The sequence below is a fragment of the Microcaecilia unicolor genome, chromosome 4 (assembly GCF_901765095.1).
Source record: "Microcaecilia unicolor chromosome 4, aMicUni1.1, whole genome shotgun sequence".
In the NCBI taxonomy this organism is placed as follows: domain Eukaryota; kingdom Metazoa; phylum Chordata; class Amphibia; order Gymnophiona; family Siphonopidae; genus Microcaecilia; species Microcaecilia unicolor.
In genome coordinates, this window is record NC_044034.1 from 244,939,451 (window position 1) to 244,955,707 (window position 16,257).

At 44.3% G+C, this 16,257-nt stretch overlaps 1 protein-coding gene across 1 annotated transcript in view; it reads left to right on the forward strand.

Moving 5' to 3' along the window:
• ABCC4 (ATP binding cassette subfamily C member 4) overlaps positions 1 to 16,257 on the forward strand; it is a 520,751-nt gene that overhangs the window by 60,684 nt on the left and 443,810 nt on the right. Inside the window, exons 5-6 of the mRNA XM_030201377.1 lie at positions 2,517 to 2,606; positions 9,673 to 9,836. Coding sequence (XP_030057237.1) covers positions 2,517 to 2,606; positions 9,673 to 9,836 — 254 coding nt within the window. The remainder of the gene's footprint in view (positions 1 to 2,516; positions 2,607 to 9,672; positions 9,837 to 16,257) is intronic.

Below are 16,257 nucleotides of genomic sequence, written 5' to 3' on the forward strand. Positions count from 1 at the left end.
TGGGAGAGGGGAGATAGAGACATTTAAATACCTACGTGGCATAAATGCACAGGAAGCAAATTTCTTTTAATTGAAAAGAAGCTCTGGAACAAAGGGGCATAGGATGAAGGTGAAAGAGGATAGACTCAGAAGTAACTTGAGGGACTACTTCTTCACAGAAAGAATGGTGAATTCATGGAACTTCTCCCAGTGGAAGTGGTGGAGATGAAAACTGTATCTGAATTCAATAGAGCTTGGGAAAATGAGCTTGTGGAGCTACTGTTAGTGATATACAATTTATCCTTAAACTCGAGCGTGGTACCGGAAGATTGGAGGGTGGCTAATGTAACACCAATTTTCAAAAAAGGTTCTAGGGGAGATCCGGGAAATTATAGAGTCTGACGTCGGTGCTGGGGAAAAAATGGTAGAGGCTATTATTAAAAACAAAATTACAGAGCACATCCAAGGACATGGATTACTGAGACCAAGTCAGCACGGCTTTTGTGTGGGGAAATCTTACCTGACCAATTTACTTCAATTCTTTGAAGGAGTAAACAAACATATGGACAAAGGGGAGCCAGTTGATATTGTGTATCTGGATTTTCAAAAGGCGTTTGACAAGGTACCTCATGAAAGGCTACAGAGGAAATTGGAGGGTCATGGGATAGGAGGAAATGTCCTATTGTGGATTAAAAACTGGTTGAAGGATAGGAAACAGAGAGTGGGGTTAAATGGGCAGTATTCACAATGGAGAAGGGTAGTTAGTGGGGTTCCTCAGGGGTCTGTGCTAGGACCACTGCTTTTTAATATATTTATAAATGATTTAGAGATGGGAGTAACTAGCGAGGTAATTAAATTTGCTGATGATACAAAGTCGTTAACTCGCGACAGGATTGTGAAAAATTACAAGAGGACCTTACGAGACTGGGAGACTGGGCGGCTAAATAGCAGATGACGTTTAAAGTGAGCAAGTGCAAGGTGATGCATGTGGGAAAAAAGAACCCGAATTATAGCTATGTCATGCAAGGTTCCACGTTAGGAGTTATGGACCAAGAAAGGGATCTGGGTGTCGTTGTCGATAATACACTGAAACCTTCTGCTCAGTGTGCTGCTGCGGCTAGGAAAGCAAATAGAATGTTGGGTATTATTAGGAAAGGTATGGAAAACAGGTGTGAGGATGTTATAATACCGTTGTATTGCTCCATGGTGCGACCGCACCTTGAGTATTGTGTTCAATTCTGGTCTATGCATCTCAAGAAAGATATAGTAGAATTGGAAAAGGTGCAGCGAAGGGCGACTAAAATGTTAGCGGGGATGGGACGACTTCCCTGTGAAGAAAGACTAAGGAGGCTAGGGCTTTTCAGCTTGGAGAAGAGAAGGCTGAGGGGAGACATGATAGAGGTATATAAAATAATGAGTGGAATGGAACAGGTGGATGTGAAGCGTCTGTTCACGCTTTCCAAAAATACTAGGACTAGGGGGCATGCGATGAAACTACAGTGTAGTAAATTTAAAACAAATCGGAGAAAATATTTCTTCACCCAATGCGTAATTAAACTCTGGAATTTGTTGCCGGAGAACGTGGTGAAGGCGGTTAGCTTAGCAGAGTTTAAAAAGGGGTTAGACGGTTTCCTAAAGGACAAGTCCATAAACCACTACTAAATGGACTTGGGAAAAATCCACAATTCCAGGAATAACATGTATAGAATGTTTGTACGTTTGGGAAGCTTGCCAGGTGCACTTGGCCTGGATTGGCCGCTATTGTGGACAGGATGCTGGGCTCGATGGACCCTTGGTCTTTCCCAGTGTGGCATTACTTATGTACTTATGGGAGAAGTACCTAGGATCTCTAAGTCAGTGATAGAGTAAATGGCATGGATGGGCAGACTAGAAAAGGCCATATGGTCTTTATTTTCCTCCTTTTTGATTAAAAAAAACATCTATACATCTATATGATATGGCAGCCCTAAATGTATTCACCAAATGCCTAATAGTGGTAGTGTCTCGCTTTTGGAAGGGAAGAAAAGTGCCTGTATTCTTCCTATGTTCATCAGCTGCATTGGACACTGAATTCCACGTAACTCAGCCTTTGATGCCCAGACTAATGATAATCAGATGGATTATATGCTGTTGAAAAACATAACAAACTTGTCCAAGGCCTTCCATTCCAAGAACTACAGCGAGTGCTATTAACCACTGGTGCATCCACTACATGTACTGTTCCTTCACACGCAAGGACCTTCATCAAACAAATACATCTTAAACCAACCAATCTCTTAGAGATTCAAAAACTATTCCGTGCCCTCAAAGCCTTGGCAATTGTGTTCAGTTGCTGAAGTGTCACCACCTTGGAGCTGTAGTCATTTGAAAACCCCAAGCTGGTTGAGAGCCAGACTGAGCTATCTGTACTTTTCTAGCTGAGAAAGCGATGATGCATGACTTTATGAGGCTTGCCTAAATAGTCTGAATTTGTGTTCACATGATTCTCCCAAACAGGTTGCAATTTTTAATGCTGATGTTTTCTCTCCACATTCCAGGCACTGCGACTCAGTAATGCTGCCATGGGAAAAACTACAATAGGTCAAATAGTAAATCTTTTATCAAATGACGTCAACAGGTTTGATCAGGTAAGAATGGATCTTCATTCTTTACGAACAAGGAGGAAGCAAGTTTATGGAACTGAAAAATGCATTTTGGAAAGCTATGAAACATTGGGTTAAATCAATATTCTGCATGTAATAAAGGAAAAAGTGACTGACTGAATCTGTGGTTCTCATGTCACCCATGAAATACAAATCTCAGCACTTGCTGATAACATAAGGGAGAAGGGAAGTTTAAATACTTTTTATGCCCTTGTGTCAATTTAATTTGTAAGGACACATTTCTACGGGTAAATAATGGGGAAAAATGGGCAAAATCAATTGAATTAGTACAGTCATACTGGGACAGATCAAAGGTCTAACAGTGGCCAGTCCAAGTTGCAAATAGATTTTATGCTGCTTATCCCAGGAATAAGCAGTAGATTTTCCACAGTCCACCTTAATAATGGTTTATGGACTTTTCTTTTTTTTTTTCCATTGTTTTTCCTTTTATTGAAAATAATACAAGATTGTCAGTGAACAAATACAACCATAACCAACCCTACTAAATAAGGCATAGGAACAAATGCAAGTGACAATTTAGCCCCAATACCCCAATCCCTCCCTCTCCCCTTCCCCTCCCAAAGTGGAACTCTCTGGCCTAAGTAGTAGCTGAACAGGAGACGTCCGGACGCGAGGTCCAATGAACATATAAGTCCCAAATTTTATGATATTACTACTACTACTACTTCTACTTAACATTTCTAGAGTGCTACTAGGGTTACGCAGCGCTGTACAATTTAACAAAGAGAGACAGTCCCTGCTCAAAGAGCTTACAATCTAATAGACAAGTGAACGGTCGGTCCGATAGGGGCAGTCAAATTGGGGCAGTCTGGATTCACTGATCGGTAAGGGTTAGGTGCCGAACGCAGCACCTAACCCTTACCTTATGTCCTGTGCACATAGCTGTGAGTCTAGACATCAAGTGAATATTGTCCAGCGTACGTCGAATTATCCGAAGGCCAGGGAGCGTGGGGCTCTTCCATGCCGCTGCTAAGACCATCTTACTGGCCATAAACACCTGTGTGGCAAAGTGATGTATAGGCCTTTTAACTCCACGAGCTTGAAGTGCAGGAGACAAAAGTTACATTAAAGATAAATTTCAAAACATCAGCCCAAAATGTTTGAGCACGCGGGCATGACCACCAAATATGAAACATATCTCCCTCCAACCCACACCGGCGCCAGCAGAGTGCTGAACTGGAGTGGAACATCTTAGCCAAACGCTGGGGAGTATAGTACCAACAGTAAAGTATTTTGCGCCCATTTTCAACCAATGCACTTGAGATAGAAACCTGAAGTAAAGATTTAAATACCTGTTCCCATTGTAGAAACTCATATGTTTCACCCATAGCCTTCTCCCACTTAGAACTCAACGGGTTTACGGAATGAGAGGAGAGCCCTATATAGTCTACATATGCCTCCTCTTCCCTTCCCCCCCCCCCCACACACATTAGCCCTTGTTCAAGGAGGGTCTCAGACAGGCTTAGGTCACCTTTTGCCCTACGTGTGATGAGGTCTCGAAGCTGGTGGTATTGAAAGGCCTATGAGGGGGAAAGCCCATGTTCTTCACACAACTCCTTGAATGACAAAATTTCACCCTCATCCCACACCTGACCCAACTCGCAAAGACCAAGGCCTTTCCACGAACAGTAACAAGAGTCCTGGGTGCCGGGGACAAAGTGGGGAGCAAAAAGGATAAACGTGCAGAAAGTATGTACAGTCTGGGAAAAAGTTTCCTCGTATCTTACGCCAAGTGGTCAAAGGCCATTGAAGCAGAGGCGGACATCCTTTAACAATCTCCCTAAGAACCTGACTAGGTAGCCATGATACTGCTCTCAATGGGTGAGGATCCAACCACCCCTGTTCAAGCCATTTCCAAATCTTCCCAGTAGCCTGGAGCCAATCTGCTAGTATTCTAAGATGAGCTGCTTGGTAGTATAAGAGAAAAGATGGGACTCCCATCCCCCCCCCCCCCCCCCCCCCCCCCCCGCTGTTAATTGATACATCACTTCTTTACGCACCCTTGGCAGCCTTTTCTTCCAAATGAAGGAGAAAACTTTACATTGTACCAGTGGCGTTCCTAGGGGGGCGGACACCCGGGGCAGCGCCCCGCCCCCTGGGTGCAGCACCCCCCCCCCCCCCGATGCAGCGCGGACCCCCCCGGTTGCAGCACCCCCCCGATGCAGCGCGGAACCCCCCCCGGGTGCACGCTGCTGGGGGGGGGGTGCCGCAGCGCGCGCCTGCTCAGAGTTCCCTGACTTTGCGCGTTTGCTGGAGCTCCCTCTGACCCGGAACAGGAAGTAACCTGTTCCAGGGCAGGGGGAGCTGCAGCGAATGCGCGAAGTCAGCAAACTCAGAGCAGGCGCGCGCCGCGGCATCCCCCAGCGGCGTGCACCCGGGGCGGACTACCCCCACCGCCCCCCCCTTGGTACGCCACTGCATTGTACACCCCGTGAAAATTTGTTTGGTAAGAAGATAGGCAACACCATAAATAGATGTAGTTGTTTAGGGAGTATGATCATTTTAACTGCGCTGATCTGCCCTACCCAGGAGAGTGTCAACCCCTTTCAACGGTCCAGTTCCAGGAATGGTTCCCGCACCTTAGGAGGGAAGTTAACCCCATATAAATCATCAACCCGATGAGGTATATTAATTCCTAAGTAACGGATATATCGAGTTGCCCATCGAAACGGGAAACGAGATTGTAGTGTAGCTATTTGCTGATTAGACATGTTCACATCTAAGGCCTCTGACTTATCAAGGTTAATCTTAAAGCCTGAAACTGCATCATAGTCCTGCAACACATCCGAGATTACTGGAAAGGAAACCATCGGCTCCACCAGAGTAAGGAGTACATCATCAGCAAAGAGGAGAATCCTAGTCTCAATATCTCCATACAGAGGACCCCTAATATCCAGATGTGATTGAACAGTGATGGCTAGGGGCTCCTTAACAAGTGCAAAAAGCAAAGGTGATAGTGCACACCCCTTACGTGTGCCTCGATACAAAGAGAAAGAGCCTCAGTATTAACCATTAACCCGAACAAAGGCACTCGGTGTCGCATATATTAACTGGAGCCATTGAGAAAACTGACCCGAGATACCGACCCTTTCTAGGACAGCAAAAAGAAATGACCAACACACCCTATCGAACGCTTTTTCCATGTCCAACGATAAAAGAAATAGGGGAGTGTTCCTAGCATGAGCATTATATATCATGTGAAGGGCTCTAAGAATGTTATCAAATGTTTTCCGCCCATGGACAAACCCAGCTTGGTCTTCATGAATCAAGGAGGGAAGATTCAGCTGCAAACGGGAGGCCAAGATCTTGGTGAAGATCTTATAATCAACTCCCAGAAGAGAAATAGGTCTATAAGAACTGCATAGCTGAGGATCCTTGCCTGGTTTGGGTATAACCGTTATAGTAGCCAAGTTCCAGGTTTCCGGCAGCAAGTGACCCTCCTCGAAAGAATTAAACACCTTCAACAACAATGGGGCTAACAACTTCCCAAAGGTCTTATAGAATTTATTAGTGAAACCGTCGGGCCCTGGAGCTTTATTAGAGGCCAACCCCCTGATTTCTTGATGTATTTCCTCCAGCTCAATAGGCTGAGATAACACCTCTCCAGCACTCTCCGACAGCCTCAGAAAATCAATTTTATCAAGATATCCAGCAATAGAGTCTACAGAGGGATCAATATCTGGAGAATAGAGTGTTGCATAGTATTCCTGGAACATCGATCGCAGGTACTCAGGGTCTGAATGTATCTCACCCCTCCCATCTCTAAGATTAACAGTTTGGGTTCGATTAGCATGTTTTTTTAAGTTTATAGGCTAGGAGTCTGCTAGCTTTATTGCCAAACTCAAAGTGAGATTGACGAACCTGTTGGAGCTGCTCTGAGAGATCAGCCAATTCAAGTTCACAGAGTTCTGTGCGAATTTTATGTATTTGATCCAAGAGATGGGATGGTGGTTGAGAACTATGTTGTTGAAGCCGGCTTTCTATTCATAACAATCGCTTCCTTAGGGTGTCCTCAACTAGAGAACGTACTTTCCACACATGAGCTCTCAGCGCAATAAAATGACCTCGTATTACTGCTTTAAAACCCTCCCAAAGTGTCCCCAGTGTGACCTCCCCGTTATCATTGAACTGTATTTATTCCTTAGTCTGCCGCTCAAGTTGGGAGAGGTTTGCCATGTGTGAGAGCTTTAAGTGGGTCTCCTGCACTAGGGCCATGTTCACCCGAAGGCGGAGCAACTCCCGAAAGAGGAGCTGCCTTTTCCTCGACATATTCAACCCCCTGACATTCAGAAGCATCAATGTAATATCAGACATCTAGAGTATTACATCTCCCCTGCCCACACACATCCAGAGAAAACCACACATCCATCGCCCCCCCAATCCCGATCATGCCACCTCATCTCACCCTCATCCCAAAACCTCCCCCCTCCCATCCCCATATCCCCTCCTCCCTCCCTTTATCCCCCTCGTGAAACCAAGACTCCCCATCCGAGTACGGAAGGTTGTCAACAAAGGAAGTATGAGTTAAACACCCGCCCACCTTATAGCCCGTAGAAACAGCAAACAAAAAGGAGTTCTAATTTATGCAAAAGCAACCATAAGTGTTATACATGATGCAACTGTGAAACCCTGGGTGAAAACAGGGAGGAGCAGCATCAAAAGCTCCCTGCAGTGCACCCTAAAACCCTTGAGCAATCCACGTCTTAAGGCGTGCTTACAGCTAGCCTCCAGGCAGTATGTTATAGCCAATGTAGCAGAATGAAAAGATCACTAGAGCTTCAAACAGGTCAGGTGACCTGGGTGGCAGATTGTTGGCGTTACAGTGGTCTAGGGTTCTTGCCCACTCATTGCCACTTAGGAGGCAGTGCCAAAGAAGGAACAATCTTTCCAGGGCTTGAGGATGTGGGTACCACTGATGGGCCCTCTTCTGGAAGAATCTCCCGGGCCTCTAATAACGATTTAACTTGATGCATCCGCCCATTTTTATAAAAAACTAGTGCAAAAAGATGCCGCCATCTGTAACGGATGTCCATTTCTCGAAGCCTCCTAGTGACTTGTTTTAAATTCGCTTGATGTTTAAGTGTGGCTGCTGCCAGGTCCTGGTATATTTCTATACTATAGGAGTCCCATTGAAAGTTCTGGGCCTGACATGCCGCCTTCAAAATTTGTTTTTTAAGCTTATAATCCTGAAAGCATGCGATGATATCTTTAGATAAGTTATTTCGTGACAGGCCAAGCGCTCTATGAGATCTCTCCAATAGGATGGTTTTGGGTTCAAGTGTGACCACGTTCGTGGCCAGCAAGGTGCTTACCAGCTTCTGAACCACCGACTTGCAGTCTTGGTTTCAGGGAGACCCCTGAATCGCAGATTGCGTCGGCGGCTACGATTTTCTAAATCCTCCAGCTTATCCAGTAGTTGTTGTTGACCTGTGTGAAGATCAGCTAGCTGCTGATCTAGTGTTCCAAGTGCCTCTGAGTGCGCGTCAATATGATTCTCCGCATCTTCCAACCTGGTTCCCAATTCACGTATCTCGCCCCAGAGGTCCGCCCCAAACTTCACCAAGTCCGGCCGAAGCGCTTTTAAGTCTGACCTGATTTCCTGCAGCCATTCCTTGAGATCAGGAAGAATCGCCACCTCGGACTCCTCCGGTTCTTTTCCTGAAAGCGGTAAGCCTGTTTGGGAGGAACTCTCAGAGTTTGCTTGTTTGCGCGGAGTCGCGGCCTCCAGAGTGCACCCTTGTTGCGTTGTCACCCTGCTGGTGAAAGCATAGCGGGAGAAATCCACCGCCTCCTGCCGCAGACTCATCATTCATCAAATTTATCGTCCTAGTTATTGGCCCTTTCCTCCTCACAAGTAAAATTGATGCAAAATGCCAGGGTATAGCTCGAACTTTCTGTGAGCTGGTGGGAACTCAGCTCTTAGGCGGCTATGCTGCTCGATGACGTCACTTCCTCCTCGTTTGTGGACTTTTCTTCCAAGAATTTGTCCAAACTTTTACCACATTCTTAGGCAATGAATTCCAGAGCTTAATTAGATGTTGAGTGAAGAAATATTTTCTCCTAAATGTGCTACTCAGTAGGTTCATTGTATGCCTCCCAGACTAGTAATTTTGGAAAGAATGAACAAGCAAGTCAGATCGACGCATTCCACTCATGATTTTATTGTCCTCTGTCAGATCTCCCCTGAGCAGTCTGTTCTCCAAACTGAAAAGCCCTAAACACTTTAGTCTTTCATCATAGGGAAGTCGTTCCATCCCCATAATCATTTTGGCTGCCATTCTCAATAGCTTTTCTAATTCAGTTATCTTATTTTGAGATGCAGTGAGCAGAATTGCACACTTAAGCCACTTCAGCTTTGAGGTGGTCATGACAGAATGCCCCTTCAGATATAACTGGAAACTAAAAAGAAGCACAAAGATACCTTATGTGTTTAGGAGGAAATCTCAGCAGTTGTTTTGAGTTTTGCCTAACCCATCTCCTTATTGTGGCCTTGGGCATCTGAAATATCTTCAGAGCCCTTCTCTTTGTCCTTACTCCGCAGCAATATTTATAATGGATTTTGAGAAACATGAAGACACATTTTTTGCTGGATTATGTAATTGGAAGGGGAGATGTCATTGTCTGTATCAAATTTAATGACTAGGAAGCATTGCTACTTTTAACTCTATTCTTCGTTGTGTACTACTACTACTACTACTACTACTACTATTTAGCATTTCTATAGCGCTACAAGGCATACGCAGCGCTGCACAAACATAGAAGAAAGACAGTCCCTGCTCAAAGAGCTTACAATCTAAAAGACAAAAAATAAATAAAGTAAGCAAATCAAATCAATTAATGTGAACGGGAAGGAAGAGAGGAGTGGAGGCGAGTGGTTACGAGTCAAAAGCAATGTTAAAGAGGTGGGCTTTCAGTCTAGATTTAAAGGTGGCCAAGGATGGGGCAAGACGTACTGGTATTGTTTTGTAAAAATTTCTAGATACTGAAAGTACATGCTTAAACTCACATTGTTATCCCAACTGTTGTGCAGGCAACAATTTTTCTGCACTTTCTCTGGGCGGCACCACTTCAAGCAATAGCAGTAACTGTTCTACTCTGGATTGAAATTGGACCTTCGTGCCTCGCTGGAATGGCAGTTCTCTTTATTTTGATGCCTATGCAAACTTGCTTTGGGAAGTTGTTCACTTCACTAAGGTAAGGTGACAGATTTCATGGACAACCAAACCAAACATTTTGATCTAACTTCATAAAGAAACAGAATGCTTTTTCATTTGGAGCTCGAGGGAATCCTCTCTGATGAAACTCTCTTGTATGTAAAGGAAGGCCTGAATCCATAGTTTTGAGGTCAGGTTTAAAAGTTGTGCATCCAGAGGCACTCGGGGGAGGGCACTCTGTCCTCCCCCAATTTATTTGGGAAGTTTAGTTTCCCTAGAAAACACTGATAGCTGGGGATGATGGAATGAAACTTTACCCCCTTCTACCCAAAAATCATCAGCACACAGCCAGCTCCGAACTCCAGTGCTCGTCTTCCACCTCTAAGCCTGCTCATGGCATCAGTCTTATTTGGCTACTGGCTTTTAAGAATAGCAGTGGCATCCATAATGCAGGGTCTCTGTGCTGACCCACAGTTTCAGGCCCTGATTCTGCCTAGTCCCTCCCCACTACAGGGATTTTCTGTTATTTATTGTGAACACTTATATCCCACAAAATCCCACTGAGGCAGGCTCCATGTGGCTTACAACATTCAAGGAAAAGAATAACATAGTAATTCTAGAACAACAGAGAATAAGGCAGTAGAGGGGAAGGGAGGGAAACAATAGGCTAAAGGGATGAGGGATTGCAGGAGGTCAAGCAGCAGAGGCGTATGATCGATCACATAGGTAGGTCTTTAGGGACTTCTTGAACAGGCTGTGATCGGATAGCTCTCTTAACGATAATGGTAATGCGTTCCAATAACGGGGACTCATAAAGATAAAAGAGGAGGCAAAGAGTAGCTTGTATCTTCAGTTTCTGCAGCTTGGAAAGTGAAGATTGAGATAGGTGCGGGACGACTTCTCGGAATTTTGGGGAGGAAGGTCAATCAGGCTATACATATAAGCTGGAGCGTCCCCGTAAACTATCTTGTGCGTAAGAGCACAGAGTTTAAATTCAATACATTCTTTAATCGGGAGCCAGTGGAGCTTTTCACGAAGGGGTTTTGCTGCTTCAAACCGAGATTTGCCAAATAGAAGCCTCGCCGCCGTGTTCTGCGCAGTCTGGAGTTTCTTAAGGGTATGTTCTTTGCAGCTGCTGTAAATTCCATTGCAGTAATCGAAATGGCTCAGTTACCTATTCAGGGTTTATACTTTCTGGTTCAGAATTCATATTATTCTCTAGCACAAGCTACACAACCAAGAAGCTCCAATCAGCGTTAAAAAGCCTGCTTGCTGAAAAGTGTGCTGTATCATTGTTGGTCCTGTTTTCCAGCTCAGAAGCAGCCTGGAATATCTTTTGCCCTCTGTTTACCATCGTAGATGAAGAACTGGGGCCTCATGCTGGAGGTGTGCCATGCGCCGGAGGGAGTGCACCAACAAAGGTGTGCAACTAAGGACATCCTTAGAGCACTCCTTGGGGTGGCTTCTATGTTATATTTTTTTGTTTTTGCTTTTTAGTTGATCTAATTGCCAAGTCATTGTGTGTCAGTTTACAGTTGTGATGGGCCAGGATCAATATGGGAGGCGTTCATTTGCTGTACCCCCACATCTAAATTATGCTGCTGCATCCAACATGTGAATCTGTCAAAATACAGAGATAATATTCCTGAGAGTTCTTGATAATCTGTCAGAATTTGGGAAAAAAAATTGTATGTCATCAGTATACATCCTAAATGAAAGTTTTAAATTCTGAAAAACCTTGCCCAATGAAGCCATGAATATGTTAAACAACAAGGCTGACAAGGCAGAGCCTTGCGGAACACCACGAATGGCTTCTAGGCCATTGAAAACTGATGTACCACAGGGATCAGCCCTGTTAGTTATTTTATTTATCTTGTAGCTATGACCATTTTGTCAGTTTGTGTATACGCAGACGATATTCAGTTCATCTTTTCCTGTGGACACTCTGTTCTTACGTCGATTGGATGAAGGATAATAAGCTTATTTTGAAATATTTAAAGACTGAGTTTCTTTTGTTGAGTCGTGAAGTTGATTTCGATGTTCCATCACAGGTTGTGCTGTCCAGAGATGTGGTTGTGTTTTGTCAGATGTGAGGTTTGGGAATTATTTTTGTTGGTATTTAAATCCCACAGATGTGCAGTAGTTTGAAATTCCTATTTTAAGCTTTGACTGAGTAAATTGAAGTCTCTTTTTCGACGACATCAGGACAGTAGTGCAGGCTATGGTGTTGACTGGGCTAGATTATTTTAGTGCAGTTATCTGTTGATTGTATTCATTCGTTAGTAGATTGTCCAGAACTCGGTGGCCTGTCTCTTGTTGCATGTCCCTCGGTTTGAACACATAACTCCTTATCTTATAAAGTTGCATTGGCTTCCACTTGTTTTCAGAGTTAAATATCAATTTTTGTTGTTAGTTCATCAAGCACTGCATCATTCTTTTTTATATTATTTGAAATTGCTTGTACAGGTTTATCACCCATCATGTGCTTTGTAATCTGAGAACGCCTGTCTGCTTACTGTTCCTGTTTTGCGATTTTTCTCCTGTGAAGAAACTTGGTGTAGAACTTTTTCAATTGTTGCACCAAGAGAGAGGGAATCAGTTGCCAATAACTATAAGGCTTTTGAAAGATACTTTGGCATTTAAGAAAGCTGTAAAATGCCAATTGTTTAAGGCAGCATATGGGACTACACTTATATAGGACTTAACTTTGAGTTATTTGCCCTAATTGGACCGTGTTGTTGGAGTTTATTGTGTTGTGTTTTTGTATTTAGTTTGTGTGTTCATTTTTTAATTATGTTCCCTTTAAAGACTGAGTTGATGTGAGCAAAAAAACCTTGTAAGAAGGATGGAAAAAATTTCATGAGCAATGCTCTGTACACTAACTTGTTCGCCTCTAGTTTAACTATGTGTTTTTGTCATATTCAGGAGGATGTCGATGCCCTAGCCCATGAATCTGTCCGCAAGATTGCTTTCCCACGAAGGTTAGGGGTTCTTGAAACACCAAGTACACCAGTAGATAAGGAATTCCCAGGCTGGAGGAGAGATCACAGATGTCCAGGAATCTTTGCATGGGTATGGTTAGTGATGAGAGTAGCCCTGAGGAGGAATGAGCCTCCCTGGATCCGCAACCAGTATGTAATGGCACCCAGCGGGTTCTAGGGGGTGGAATACATAATGATACCCGAAAATATGGAGGAACCTACTCCTATGGAAGCGAAGGGGCCTGAGATACAATGGGAGGATCAAATGTCAGAAGAAGAGTTTATGGACTTTTTCCCACCCAATTTGGGACACGAAAGTGACGAACATGGAGAGAGGTTCCATAAAGACATTTATACAATGGAGATCAGATATCAAGGCCGCTGGAATCCCAACATGATGGGGGACTACTGCTGGGTTTTGCAACGGGAAAATATGACAAAAGCAGATGCCTGAAACACTTTTAACAGTACTGGGCCTTGCTGAAGTAAGACAAACTGGAATACGAGACTTTTTTGAAATTTTGTTATTCCATTCCATTTTCATATACTGTTTGAGGGGTTGGGAAAGAGACCCAGTCCGGTAGTGCCAAAACCGGGACAGGGGAGAAGTTTTCCCTTTAGACGTAATGAATCTCACTCTCCAATTTCTTCTACAGGAAAAGTTTGCCCTCTAGTGGCCAAGGCGCCAGTAAGACTACTAGATAAAGGAAGGAACTATCATTCCCAGAAACCATCAGTACACATACAGGACTCCCAGGAAATGGAGGGAGGGGTGAATGATTGGGAAATGAGTTTAGATCAGGGGAATGAGCAGCAGCTGGGGGAACCCAGGGTGGAGGAAGCCATGGAATGGAATAAAGAGGAGGTAGGGGAAGGAGAGGAGGAAGAGCGCATGGAAGTCTCAGGTTTAGCCCGGACTCTGGTTGAAAAGGTAAACGGTTTTAGGGGGGAAGTGACGTCACCGAGCCAAGATGGCTGCTTGAGCAAAGAGCTCTGGCTGTCCCGCGAAAAAAGGTGGAAAATACAAGCAGTTAGCGCGACGCCACACCAAAATCAGCGATCGCGGACAATAGCGGAACATCAGGTGATCGAAAAACGCATGGCAGCTCGAACAATAAAGCACTCGCTGGCGGGTTTTGCGTACACGGGATCCAGCGCGTCGATACAGCAGGCCGCGGTACCAATAAAGAAAAGCAGCATGGCGGAAGGCCCAGCGGAGGAGCGGCCGGCTCAACAAGAACAAATACCGCAGGAATCCCAGATCCTCTTTACACAAGAGGAATCGCTAACGGGCGAAAATGAACCAATCCTAGAGATTCGAGACTGGCTAAAAGAAATAACAGGAGAACTGAAAGCCTTACGATCTGATTTAATCACGCTGGGTGCGGATCTCAGAGGTGATATTGCTGCATTAGGAACGCGAGTAGCAGAAACGGAAGAGCGCTTAGATGACCAAAGCGAACTGCTGCAATCGGTAACAGAGCAACAAGCGGAGGAAAGGAAAAACATCCAACAAATATGGGACAAAATGGAGGACATAGAAAACCGCAGTAGACGTCATAACATTAGACTCCGAGGTATTCCTGAGATTCCCCTTTATGCGGATTGTGAACATACAGTGCAACAAATAGCAAGCGCCATCCTAAAGGAAATACAAATAGATAAAGATCCCTCGGAGATACAAATCGAGAGGGCACATAGAGCACTTGGAGCACCCAGAAATAATCAGCCGAAAGATATGATAGCCTGCTTTGTGGACTATAAGCTGAAAGAGAAAATAATGCAGGCAGCACGAGAAAAGCCGAATTTCAAATGGGATACACACCAGATTCAACTCTATCAAGATCTGGCGGCTTCTACGCTGCGACGACGGGCAGAATTACGCCCGATCACTCAATACCTACGCACGCAGAAAATTCAATATAGATGGAGTCACCCCTTCGCCCTGCGCTTTTATAAAGAAGGAAAATTACATCAAATCAGAGAGGTGGCAGAAGCGGCATTGATATTTCCAGACAAAGAGTTGCACGCCATGATGGCGCCAAGACGGGAAATGGGGACAACGCGTAGAGAGAGACCCAGATGGCAGAGAGTGACAAAAGGAAAAGGACGGCTACAGCGTCAGCAATCGGATACTGCACTGAGAAGTGGAGATAGGGTGACTACTTGAACTTAAATTGATAACATAGAATCTAGCGGCCAAAAGGCATTGCAAAGAAAGATGCATGATGGCGCACACAGAATAGCTACTACTAAGGACTGCGAGGTAGTAAGTAAACTGTAATGCCACTGTTAAGTTAAAACAGGAATATAAAGGTTAATGTGTTAATGTTACAGTAGAGAAGAGTTTAAAATGTTTAAACACAAACTGGGCTAACAGTACACAAAATAGCTAACTGGTAAGCAGAGGGACACGGGACGGTCACACGTTACCCCAGCACACCTGATCCAAATATGACAGGTGATAACGGTCATGGGAGTGGGATACATGGGGATAGAGGGGGGAAATATTCACTGATACTGCTGCACCAAGATAGATATGGTCTTTTGAGGCAGAGGGGTTGCGAGAGTAACAGAGTAGGAGAGGATAAAGCAGACACTAACAAAGAAGGACACGATGGGCACTATTGACTTACTCACTATCAATGTGAAGGGCCTAAACTCCCCGGCAAAACGCCAACTCCTTTTTAAGGAGGCAATGCGTCTCAGGGCAGATATAATTTTTGCGCAAGAAACGCATTTGCTGCCAAAACATGAAAAGCTATGCAGACATGGGCGATATAAGGATATATATTTTGCATCTAGTCACAAAGAGAACAAAAAAAAAAGGGGTACTGATAGCACTGACACATAGATACATATGGCAGGTGCGGAGAGTGGTGAGAGATAGAGATGGTCGATATTTATTACTGATAATAAGCTTGGGGACAGAGATCTTTACCTTGCTGAACATCTATGCCCCAAATGAACAACAGGGCTCCTTCTATGAGAAACTATCAGAACTTATAGCAAAATATATAGAGGGAGAATTACTGATTGGAGGGGACTTCAACCTAACACCACACCCATCAATGGATAATTCCACACAGGGGATACGATATGCACGAACAGATCGAGCTAAACTCCATACGTTTTTGTCCAAATGGCAGATGATAGATATATGGAGGCATTATAACCCTACATCTCGTAGTTACACATATTATTCTGCAGTACATGCATCATACTCCAGAATAGATTTATGGCTAGGAGGGCGAGCTGTACTGCAACAGGTGCAAACAATTCAAATACAAAATAGAACATGGTCGGATCACGCCCCGCTAACATTACAACTAAAAAGTGCAACTAATAGACTGCCTCCCCCAACATGGCGCATGGATGATAGTATGCTAGCAGACCAAAATGTTACAAAACAACTAGAAGAAGATATAAAACACTACATTAGTGAAAATGATACGGGGGAAGTAGGAGATGAGATAGTAT